This window comes from Pelmatolapia mariae, linkage group LG7 (genome assembly GCF_036321145.2).
Source record: "Pelmatolapia mariae isolate MD_Pm_ZW linkage group LG7, Pm_UMD_F_2, whole genome shotgun sequence".
Taxonomy (NCBI): Eukaryota; Metazoa; Chordata; class Actinopteri; order Cichliformes; family Cichlidae; genus Pelmatolapia; species Pelmatolapia mariae.
In genome coordinates this window covers 9,644,158-9,656,740 of record NC_086233.1, presented here as the reverse complement: position 1 = coordinate 9,656,740, position 12,583 = coordinate 9,644,158, and the positions used below count along the sequence as shown (strand labels likewise).

General features: G+C 42.0%; 1 protein-coding gene across 5 annotated transcripts in view; it reads left to right on the top strand.

The window, feature by feature from the left end:
* LOC134630503 (seizure 6-like protein) overlaps positions 1–12,583 on the top strand; it is a 114,639-nt gene that overhangs the window by 77,220 nt on the left and 24,836 nt on the right. For all 5 annotated transcript variants that reach the window (XM_063477827.1, XM_063477824.1, XM_063477825.1 and 2 more), the window contains exons 5-9: positions 8,454–8,639; positions 8,766–8,937; positions 9,281–9,447; positions 9,943–10,137; positions 10,752–10,890. In XM_063477827.1, the coding sequence (XP_063333897.1) occupies positions 8,454–8,639; positions 8,766–8,937; positions 9,281–9,447; positions 9,943–10,137; positions 10,752–10,890 (859 nt within the window). The remainder of the gene's footprint in view (positions 1–8,453; positions 8,640–8,765; positions 8,938–9,280; positions 9,448–9,942; positions 10,138–10,751; positions 10,891–12,583) is intronic.

Genomic DNA, 12,583 nt, shown 5'->3' with positions numbered 1-12,583 from the left:
TTAAAAGCTAGACATTTTAAATGAGAATAAGAAAGATAAGTATGTCTTTGTGCCCCCTTTTCCCTGTTAATGCCCTATCGGCCCCCCTGGCTAAACTTTGCTAGATCCGCCCCTGCACAGTTACCAGCCGTCAGCTACGTAGAAAAGGATCCTGGTCTAGAAAGTAATATTAAATAAATTCTAACAACAGCTTATCAAGGCTAAACGTGCTGCTGTTGTTCAGCCGCTGGTTTCCTCTTTCTGGTGCAAAGTGGGCCAAAAACAAAGAAGAGAGACAGACTCGCGACAGAAAAGCCGATCAGCTGATCATTAAGCAGTTTCACGATTGAAGTAGCAGCAAGAGAGGGAGAGAGAAGAGGCTCCATATATCGGTTGTTAAGCTTAACGTAGGTACGCTTTACAAACATTCAGAGATGAACTTACACACTTGCTTTACTTCTCTCTGGGATAACTTCCTCGGAGATGAAATGCTGGATTGCTAGCGAGGCTACAAATAAACACAGCCGCTCTATCACGTGAGCACACTGCTTCGACGTGCTACGGTTATGAGCCGAGTTACGTCGTGTCGCAAGTTTTGTGAGGTGCTTTTTTGATATTTAATGGATCGGATTACATTTTTTAATTTCTCGCCGATATCCGATCCAGTAATTTAGGTCAGTATCGGACCGATACCGATACTTAATATCGGATCGGTCCATCTCTAATTTGGCTATCACTACATCTTGATAATGCTCTTCTATGAAACAATGATCCAGAAGAGCCATGCACAGTTCCAAGCAAAGCTAGTTATTATACCGAACTGTCAGTAATTGTAATCAGCAGATGTTTTGAAGAAATCCTCTCACAAACAAGGAAAGAAAAATAATGAGACTGTAAAAGACAGTCATTTCTGACAATATAATAAATATATATAATAAATATACAAAGAAAAGACTGCAGGGTTTACTATAATAACCACACTGATTTACAGCTGGGTTGTTGTTTTTTTTGGCTCTGTTTTTGCTCACAGCCTTGAAACTCTGGATGTGTTTGGATGGCTTTTAAATTTTTTGGGCATTCATGTCATCAAAATGCTAAAAGCTGGCATAGTATTAGGTTTGATTTTTAATTGACTGAAAAACATATATTTAAATAGATTCTTATATAACACTTTTCTACTCCCCCAGAGCACTCAAAGCGCTTTATATAGCATGCCACATTCGGCTATTCACGAAAGCATTTTGTTCTATGCTTTTCAGTGCTTCCTAGTTAACATTCACACTCTGATGGATGCATCAGAGAGCAACTTGGGGTTAGTATCTTGCCCAAGGATACTTGGCATGCAGACTGGGGGAGCCAGGAATTGAACCACTAACCTTCCAATCAGTAGATGACCTGACATGCACATCTTTAAATCATCCTCTGCTGAGGAGCCTCTGAACTATGACGAAACCTTCCTGAACTTTATCTTGTAACACTGGCATGGCGTTTTACTGTGGGTCTGGTGATTTGGTCATAGTGAACCTGCATAACTCCTGTTGTTGTTTAGATATTCACAAGAGGAGTGTCAGTGGTAATAAAAATAGGAAAGGAAAAAATACATCTGTCATGAAAATTGTTAAGAACTATATTGCCTGTAATTAATGAATGTGTTTTTCTAGCTTTTCTTTTTATAGTATAAATGTATTCTTTATGGCAACCCAGTATGTGAGTAATGGATTGAATTGAGGATTAAGTCATTTAATGCTGCAAATTACATTCTCTGTTGAAAGTTAAAAAAAAGTAAAAAAAACAGACGACGTCAGAACTGAAAACTCCTGCTTGTTTTATTTTCTCCTTGAAAGCAGAGGTGGTGTTTTATTGAGATATTTAAATGATTTTACAGCACAGTGACCTGCTCTCTCTCTGCTGATAGGAGTGATTGGAGCTCACCCACCAGTCTCTGTTTCTTGCTTTTTCTCCATTAATAATTCAAATAAGATATTTATATATTATTTATATATCTATATTATGTTTATTTGATTATACTTTGGATTCCAGTGTTTAAGTGATTGCATAGTGTAGTCCAGGGGTTCTTAACCTTTTTTACCTCTGGGCCCAACTTTTCCGCTACAAATAACACCCGGGGCCCATTCAGATATTAACAATGTATCGAAAACATTGATGTTGCTTTTGGTTTGATTTATATTTAATAACTAAATCAAATCTGAACCTGCACATACAACAAAATGCCAAAAAGGTTAACAATTCATGGAACAAATCAAACTGCAAGTAGAAATTGAAAGGCTCAAGTCAGGCTTAATAACACAAAAATTATTAATAATTCAATTTTACTACAGCAAAAGAGACAAGAAAAAAGGGAAAAATCAAAATTGGATAAATAATGTGGTGATAAAATAAATATATTCAAAAATAATTTTCTAAATAATAAATGAATAAACATATAAAATTTAAATAAAGTGCAAATGAAAATATAGCCTTATAATCTGTGAGTGAATATGAAAGTTGTTTCAGCAGTAAACCTTTTTTCATTGGCAGAACCAGAAGTTAGTCTTTATATTTGAGACAAATGAACAACAACAGTCACAACATTTTTTGGTAAGCTGCAACTCCCCTTTTATGTTCACCTCTTAATGAGACACTTGAGCCTGCCTCTGAGACATAAATCCAGGTCCAGTCTGGGTGGAATGGGGGAAAGGCTCATTCTCAGAGTCTGTTTCGGGCTATGGTCTTGGCTGAGGCCACGATGGAAAATCCTGATTCACACAGATATGTCGTTGTGAATGGGAGAAAGAGTTTCAGAGCTCTCAGTGCCAGACATGGGTACTCCTTTGAGACAGCAATTCAGAAGGAGCCCAGGTCCAGTTTGCCCCACTTCAACTTTAAAGTGCTGTCGGTGGAAACTTCCAGAAGCTGGGACTGCAGATGTGAGGGCAATGCAACATCATTCTCAGTGGGATCCACAGAAAATGGGTCCAAAATCCACATGTGTCCTTCTCTGGGATCCTCAGGGAAATATCTCTGTCAGTTGTGAAAGGTGCTGACAGACAGGGTCACAAAAGTGGAAACATGTCCATCTCTTTTCCTGGGCCCTCTTAGTCCACAAAGCAAGTTTCCTCTTGTAAAGCTTTAACTTTGTCTGCAACAAAAAACATGTTGCTGTTTCTCCCTTGAAGTGAGATGTTCAGCTCGTTCAGCAGTGAAAAAATGTCACAGAGGTAGGCAAGCTTGGCTTAATGATGTGCAAGAGGAGATTTATTTCTCCGTGAGAAAAGAAAAGACCTCATTCCTTAGTTCAAACAAACACTTCCTCTTGAAAGCCATCTCACCTCACTATGGTAGCAGCAGCTGGGCATGATCTGCTTCCATGTCCTCACAAAGTTTGGCAAAACATCTGGAGTTATTTTTAATGAAATCGATAGTTTTCACACTTACATCCATCACCTCTTTTTTGCTGTAAGGCTTTCACTGTGGGGAAAACAGTGGGTCCATTTAGCTTCTAGTGCACGATCAAGAATCTGCCAAATGATGCCTGCCAGTCATTGAAGCTGCACCATCAATGCACACCCCAACACATTTCTGCCAGTCCAGGTCATTCTCAGTGAAATAGTTGTCAATGCAGTGGAAACATTCCTGAGCCATGGCTTGTGTTGGTAGCTCTCCACAAAACAGCATGTCTTCATGCAAACTGCTGTCCCAGCGATAACGAACAAAAATCTCCAGCAATGCACCATTCGTGACATCAGTGGACTCGTCTAGTTGCAAAGAGAAAAATGGACTACTTTTTATTCTTTCCAGAAGCTGATGCTGTATCTAGGTCCATGTCCATGATACGGTGGCTCATAGTGTCGTTTGAGAGTAGGATGGTCAGTAGCTTTGCAGCAGCCTCTCTGATCATGTACAGCGGCAGGCAAAATCAACTCCTCCGCTATAGTGAAAGAATTTTTACTCTGTGCCACAAGTCTGGATACAAGGTAGCTTTTAAAACACATTTAGAGTTACCAGTCAGTGACACAACACACCGTTTCTGCATTTGCAGTTCCTTTTAATATTTCTCTTGAAATATTTCACTGGCTTTCTTGCGAGTGTGGGATGTTTGGTTTCGAGGTGCCATTTTAATTTCAAAGGCTTCAGTGCTTCGTTGGATAGCATTAGTCCACACTCCACACATTGGGTCCGCCTTGTTTCCTCCATTCACAAACCCATACTTCAGGAAGTCAGGGTTATACTTGTACAAAAATTTTGCCTTTTGGAAGGTGGGCTTGTCACTTTCATCTTCATTTTTGCATTTTAAGAGCTTCTCCATATCTTTTGCTAACTGCAAACGGGGTCTTCTTCTGCTTGCTTATTTAGGCTGATTAAACAATTCCCATCAAGCAATGGGAAGCTGTATTGTAACTGAGATTTTCATGGATAACAGTAGTCCCTGGTGTCTTCAATTAATAACTTATGATGTCCCACGGCCCGCAGGTATAAAACAAAATTTTTTTTGCGGCCCTCAAGCTGTGACTCGCGGCCCATTGGTTAAGAATCACTGGTCTAGTCCAGTGTTTCCCAACCTTTTGGAGCCATGGCACATATTTCACATTAGAAAAATCACACCACCAAACAAATATGTCACAAAAAGCATATTGATAATTTTTCCCCCCGCACCTGGCATAGTGGAATTGGCTCGTTTTGTCCTCATTATACCTTATTTTTGCTTTCTTCTGACCACTACTCATGGTAGGGCCTTCATCCGGGTTGGAATTTTCTCCAGGACCCAGGTCAGATTGTCTACTTTTTCATTTCAGATATTTATCTATTGCTATAATGCGCTGCGTTGTCTAACTCGCAGCATGAATATGTAATTTCGTCTTCTTCTGTTTTACTGGCAGTTGGCAACCCATTTGATTGGAGCAAGAAGTTGTACTGTCCACTAGTGGAAGAGAATGTAATTGTTTTCCCCCGTTACGCTAGTCGCATAGAGAATCAATCAGGTGAAACCAGATAATCTTCCACGGCACACCTGATCATTTCTCACGGCACACCTATGTGCCGCAGCACAGTGGTTGGGAAACACTGGTCTAGTCTTCACAATCCACAGCAACAATAAAAATGAGAGAGAGGGTATTATTTTCTTTTACATGTGTGTGTAAAAAAAATTGAAGCGGTAGTATCAAAAGCATTATTTCAAGAATTACAAGGCCCAGTCTAAAAGACTGGTTTGTAAAAAATGGAAGTCCTTGCTTCTGGCAGTGCAGCAAACCCAGTCACGTGTGTTCTGCACTTCAGAAGCAAAAACATCTATAGCAGTAATATGCAGTAGACATATGAATGTAGCAGTAATATTCATAAAAACAAAGCAACCCCCCCACCTTTTTACTTAACTAGAAATATAAATACTGATAGAAATTAGTTTGTTTGACATTTATGATCAGGTACATTTTGGTGTTTATGAACGTATAACTTTTTGCAGCTCTGTATACTTTTTACTTAAAGGAGCCACAAACTTTTTCCACAGAAACCAGTACAATTCCATGTTGATGAAAAAATTGTTTTAATAACATATTTGTTATTTCGTCTTGATGCATGCTCAATCATCCAGGTAAGTAAATCCCCAAAAAGTTGATTCTGTTCATCTGGACGTAGCGTTTTCAGTGGGAGAAACGTTTCGTCACTCATCCAAGTGACTTCTTCAGTCTCAGCTGACTGCAGGTTAGCAGTCAGCTGAGACTGACTATGAGACTGACTATGCTTTTAGATGAGAATACTCTTAAAAAGGTGTTTGACTTTACTGAGAAGGCTCATCTAGCACAGCACAAGAAGTCTAAGACCAGGCAACAAAGGAAGTTTGACTTACTTGTTGTACGACGGAAACCACCGCAAAATACGGAGAGTGTCCTCAGTGACCAGTAGAGACAAGGATGCGACACCGAGGATGTGGACAAGTGGGTGAAAAATTTGTCTGACAGACAGCTCACCCACACAGAGAAAAACATCCTTGCTAAAGGGCTGAATTTTGCTGTCACACCGAGACAAATCCCGCTAGTGGAACTGATTACAGCCACAGAAACAGCAATTCGTAACAACAATATTGCAGAAGTGGAAGCAGAGCAACTACGGACGAAAGTTTCGGCCTGTCTCAGCAATGCAAAGCCCCCAGCATCCAACATCACCATGGAGGAGAGGAAGACACTCACATCACTTAGTGATGACAACAACATTATCATCCTTCCGGCAGACAAGGGTAGGTGCACAGTATTGCTAAACCAGAAAGACTATCATGAGAAAATTTTGTCACTACTCAGTGATGAAAATACTTATGAGCCCCTGAAACGAGACCCAGGAAGTGGTTACAGGAAGAGGGTGATAGACTGTCTGAAGCAGTTAGAACAAGACAAGGCTATTGACCGGACCTCATACCATAGGCTATACCCAGGGGAATCTACACCAAGTCTGTATGGTTTACCAAAAATACATAAACAGGGGGCACCTTTAAGACCAATTGTCCGCATGATCAACTCTGTCACCTATAACATCTCAAAGTTTCTGGCTTCGATCCTCAACCTGCTGGTGAGCAGCTCTGAACACCACATCCAGAACACCCTGGATTTTGTTGAGAAGGTGAGTGATGCCATTATGGAGGCAGATGAAACCATGGTCTCGTACGACGTTACATCTCTCTTCACTTGCATCCCAGTCACGGAAGCGTTGGAGGTAGACCGTAAGAGATTACAGGATGACACCAACCTCAGCAACAGGACCACTCTCAGCATCGACCAAGTGTGTTTGCTTTTGGAACTGTGTCTTCATTCCACCTACTTCACATACAAGGGTCAGTTCTACAGGCAGAAACATGGGTGTGCCATGGGCTCCCCAGTTTCACCCATCGTGGCCAATTTGTACATGGAAGAAGGGGAAAAGAGGGCTTTGCTATCCTACCCTGGAACACCACCAAGCCATTGGTTCAGATATGTGGATGACACCTGGGTGAAAATCAAATCTCAGGACGTACCACAATTCACGGATCACATTAACTCGGTGGACCGACACATCAAATTCACCAGGGAGGATATGAAAAGTGGCAGGTTAGCCTTCTTAGACTGTGAGATTTCCATCAGTAATGGGGGACATCTAAAAGCTGACGTGTACCGTAAACCTACACATACGGATCAGTATCTAAGGTTTGACTCTCATCATCCACTGGAGCACAAACTGGGTGTCATCAGGACGCTACAACACAGAGCGAACACCATCCCCACAGACACAGCGGCCAGGGAAGCAGAAGAACAGCACATCAAGAAGGCCCTGAGTAAATGTGGTTATCCCAGCTGGACGTTTGTCAAAGCTGGAAAGGCACCTAAAGGAAGCTCCAGCCGATCCAGGAGAGAAGGACAACCGCTGCCCAAGCGAAAACCTGTTGTGATCCCATATGTGTCAGGAGTATCGGAGCAGTTGAGACGCATTTTTTCTAAACACCGGGTCTCTGTGGCTTTTAAACCCCAAAACACACTGCGCCAAAAATTGGTCCACCCCAAGGATCAGGTCCCCTGACACAAACAGAGTAACATAGTGTACGCTGTTAAGTGCCAGGAGGATTGCCAGGATTTATACATCCAAACCAAACAACCTCTGGTGAAGCGGATGGCACAACACAGAAGAGCTACCTCGTCAGGCCAGGACTCTGCAGTCTATTTACACCTACAGGCCAGTGGACACTCTTTCAAGGATGAGGATGTACACATCCTGGACAGGGAGGAACGCTGGTTTGAGTGTGGAGTCAAGGAGGCCATTTACGTGAAAAGGGAAAGACCATCTCTGAATTGAGGAGGGGGCCTAAGGGTACATCTTTCGCCATCTTACAATGCTGTGATTGCAGCCATTCCCCAACTCTCTGTGAATGGTACTCATGGCCATTGATCAGTGGTCTTTGATCAGTGGGTTTTGGTCAGTGGTTGTTGATCAATGGTCATGAGAATTTGCATAATTAAGATTAAGGAACTGACCTCCCAGCCTATTGTTCCTTCAGTGGGCTGGTTTCAGTCATTATGCAAATGTACTGTTTATAAGATTGGGGAACCTGCAGTCAGCTGAGACTGAAGAAGTCACTTGGATGAGTGACGAAACGTTTCTCCCACAAAACGCTACGTCCAGATGAACAGAATCAACTTTTTGGATATTTGTTATTATAATTCGATGCCTGTTAACTTATGCCATATTGTATGCCTGTTATACAATATGGGATTTGCCGCGTTAATGCGGTTATGGCGTCAATGCCGATTTAACGAGATTAATGCTGATAGCACTAATTTTAAGTACCCCCCCCCAAAAAAAAAAAAAAAAAAAAGAAGATTGGGAAACTATTTTGGAATGACTGTTGGAATAGAGTGGGCTGCAAAAAGGATACACCTTGTCTCATCGTACTAGTCTGAACTAACCTAATGTTATTGTATTAGTACTCACTTACTTCACATTCCTCTATCCTCGTGTAGTCTTCAGGCTGAGTTGCTCCCTGCCAAAGAGACCTCATTTCGGAGACGTATCTGTACTGGACCTGCTCCCTGGAGGGACTGCGCGCTTTCACTGTCACATGGGTTACCACCTGCATGGGGAACCAGCGCTTACCTGCCTTAATGCCTCCTTGCCAGTTTGGAGTGATAAGGAGCCTGTGTGCAGGGGTGAGTGTGTATAGAACGGTTTCTTTACAGCTTTTCTTAAAATTCTGTAGCAAAAAGGATACTTCATTTCACTTTTTGTGAAAGATACTCCACTAACAAATTCAAATTGAGTGTTCTGCTCTTCAGCTCTTTGTGGGGGAACAGTGAAGAATGCTACAGTGGGACGAGTGCTGTCCCCATCTCCCCACCATGGCCCTAATGCCACCTTGGATCGCTCCTGCTCCTGGTCCCTTGAAGCACCCAAAGACCAGAGGCTGCATCTCCACCTGGAGAGACTGGCCTTGGGACCAACTGACAGGTAAAAGCAACCATATTGTATGGATGAATATCTGAATAGGCATATCAGATACAGCTCCAAAGGCCCTAAGTGTCAGATGCAAAATGACTAAAACCAGAAAAGACCACACAGAGATGCAGAAAGATCTCAAACTAAACAATTACCGCTGGTAATTGTCAGTAGTTACCACAAAAGACACAAAGAGACAAACAGAGAATTACCATAAAGAGATGTACAACAATAAAAATGATCAGATATCTGTTCTTGATATCAGCAGTACTGGCACTGTATTTAATTGGTACTAAATTTTGTATTATCACACACCACTAATCCATTCATTGACACCATCTCTGTATCGCCTTAGGTTGGTGTTGTGGAGTGGGCTGGACGCTGGCTCTGTGGTGCTGTTTGATTCAGGTCGGGGGGGTCAGATACCCTTTGAAGGAGTGATCAGCGAAGGTCCAGCTGTAAGAATCCAGTTCATCACGGATCAGCCCAACCACAACACAGGATTCAATATCCGCTATGAAGGTGCAGAAGCCACTGTAGATCTAGTTGAGCACAAAAATTAAACATGAACTACATTCTTGGAGAGCAGTTCAAACAATTATATTTATAATTAATGCATAATTATGTAAGCAAACAGAAGACCACTGGTAAAAAGTGTTTATTTTTGCAGATGGACTGTTAATCAGATTTTTAATAGATTGCCAGGATGCGAGCAGGTTCTTAATCATTATATTAGCCAGCATGTTAGTTGTTTTTGGCAGTCTCAAATAGCCAGAGGATGGAAAAATACCCTTCAAAATGTTTGTCAGTATCAATGAAGAGAAGAAAACAACCAAAGAATAATCTTTATACAATTTATTGTGAATGTGTGGTTTAACAGATAATTAATGCAAAAACTATACATCATTTGACATTTAGTTATGGTAAATTGGAGGCGATGTGTTAGGAAAAATCACAGTCAAAAAAGCATAAACATTTTTGTATTCATTTTATAGAGCTTTCTATTTTCTCTTTCAGCTTTCGAACGCGGCCACTGTTACGAGCCATATCTTCAGAATGGAAACTTCACCACCTCCGACCCTCTGTATGGAGTTGGAACAGTGGTTCAGTTTACTTGTGATCCAGGCCACTCCTTAGAGCAAGGTCCCCCTGTGATTGAATGCATCAGTGCCAGAGATCCATACTGGAATGATACTGAGCCTCTGTGCAAAGGTAAAAATGAAGGCAGAAAGTGAAGAGAGGAGGCTTCATGACAGATTAGGATAAGGCCATAAATGTTCTATTTTTGAGGGTTCTGTCAAAATACCTTTCACGTCAGATTCAACAGAGTTCCTTAACTACATAACCTTATTTCGACCTGTTTTATCCACCTATTCATGAGTAGGTGTAAAATAATATAATCGTCATTTGGATAATATTACAATAACTAGAGGTGGTATTTTTTATCCATTTGACTTTGTTGCTGTCCCGCCTTATTTCCCCTCATTTTTTGTAACCCAGGCTAACACACTTTGTTTTCTGCCACATATGATTTCAATTCTTGAATCAAAATCTGTTTTGACCACTTACTGCACTGAACCTCATTACAAAAGAAAACATTAAAATAATGAGCTTAGTCTCAGAGCAGATCATGAAAAACTTATAAAATGTCATTTTTAGATTTTAAGCAATTTTAATTGTGTGTGTGTGTGTCTTCATTCCTGGACATGAATTATATATGTCTAAAAAATACACAGACAGAAAAGACATAGTTGTTTAGTAATTCCAGTTCTCAACTAGAACTCTCACTTTTTTTCTGCCATATGTCCTCCACCTTTCCCCTGCAGCACAGTGTGGAGGTGATTTGTCGGGTCCAGGAGGGTTAATTTTGTCTCCAAACTGGCCAGAATGGTATGGAGAAGGAGAGGACTGCAGCTGGAGGATACATGTTGGCGAGGACAAGCGGGTGCTGCTTGATGTACAACTGTGAGGAAAAACACCAACACACATACATACACACTCATGCACATTAAAACTTCTGCTCTCTTCATCTTGATGCATGCTCAATCATCCAGGTAAGTACATCCCCAAAAGTTGATTCTGTTCATCTGGACGTAGCGTTTTCAGTGGGAGAAACGTTTCGTCACTCATCCAAGTGACTTCTTCAGTCTCAGCTGACTGCAGGTTTCCCCATCCTTATAAACAGTACATTTGCATAATGACTGAAACCAGCCCACTGAAGGAACAATGGGCTGGGAGGTCAGTTCCTTAATCTTAATAATGCAAATGTACTGTTTATAAGATTGGGGAAACCTGCAGTCAGCTGAGACTGAAGAAGTCACTTGGATGAGTGACGAAATGTTTCTCCCACAAAATGCTACGTCCAGATGAACAGAATCAACTTTTGGAGTTCTGCTGTCTTCTAAAGTTTGACGCAACCACACCTAACTTTTGTCTTTAACTTTTTTGGAGGCAGAGAGGGTGGAGGTTAGGTGTGTGCATGGGGACATCCACGAATATCTGCTGCAAATTAAATACAGGGGAAATTTTCTCCAGGCCCAGGAACGTCAGGAGCACCTGTACAACACAGGGGACAAACTCAGGCATCTTTCACCAGGAGATAAAGTACTTGTATTGCTCTCTTCTTCTAGATCAAAGTTAATTACTAAGTGGTAAGCGCACTTTGTGGTCACACGGAGCACCATTTTGAAACACGCCCAGGCATGACGTGTTAATGCATGATGAATCAAGGCCCTACAGGTTGCCTGAACATAAAAGGCAAATTGTTCAGGGGGAATTGGCTAAAATGCTAAAGCTGGGAGTAATAGAAGAGCTACACAGTGCGTGGTGTAGCCCCATACTTCTTGTGGAGAAGAAAAATTGGTTCTCAAGTCAAGTCAAGTGGCTTTATTGTCATTTTAAACATGTGCAGTGGTACAGTACACAGTGAAACAAGACAGCGTTCCTCTAAGACCATGGTGCTACATATAACAGACAATCAACACAGGACTACTCTGTACAGTTCTGTGCCGACTACCGAAAGGTGAATGAGGTGTCACAGGATGATGCCTAGCCAATGCTTCAGGTCGATGAGCTCCTGGACCATGAACAGTGGAGTGAGCACTAGGTTTAACCAAGGGCTTCTGGCAGATACCCTTGTTTGCAGAGTTCAAAGAAAAAATGGCCTTCTCCACTCCGTATGGTTTCTACCACTTCTGTTTGGCTTGTTCGGGGCCCCAGCCACATTCCAGGGCAGGGCTCATGGCCAACACGAAGAAGTGTGTGGTTGGACAAAGGGAGGTACAGTATTTGAGGTATTCTTTAGATGAAGGCAGGTGCATCCACAGATGGATGAAACAGCAACTGTCAAATTCTGTCCCAAGACCATAAAAGGGGTGAGGGGGTCCTTGGGGCTGGCTGGTTACTACCTCCAGTTCATGCCCGGCTTGGCGGACCTGACCAACCCTTGACTGATCTCACCTGAAAGGGAGCAGGTAAAGAAAGCTCTCTGTGGGGAACCCCTGCTCTACACTCCTAACTTCTCCCTACCTTTTATTCTGCAGACGGACACTTTGAACAGAGGGCCGGGGGCCATTTTGTCCCAGCAGGTAAAGAGGTGTCAACTGTCCAGCTGTATACATCAGCAGGAAATTGTCAGAGTGGGAGGCCAGGTACGGTA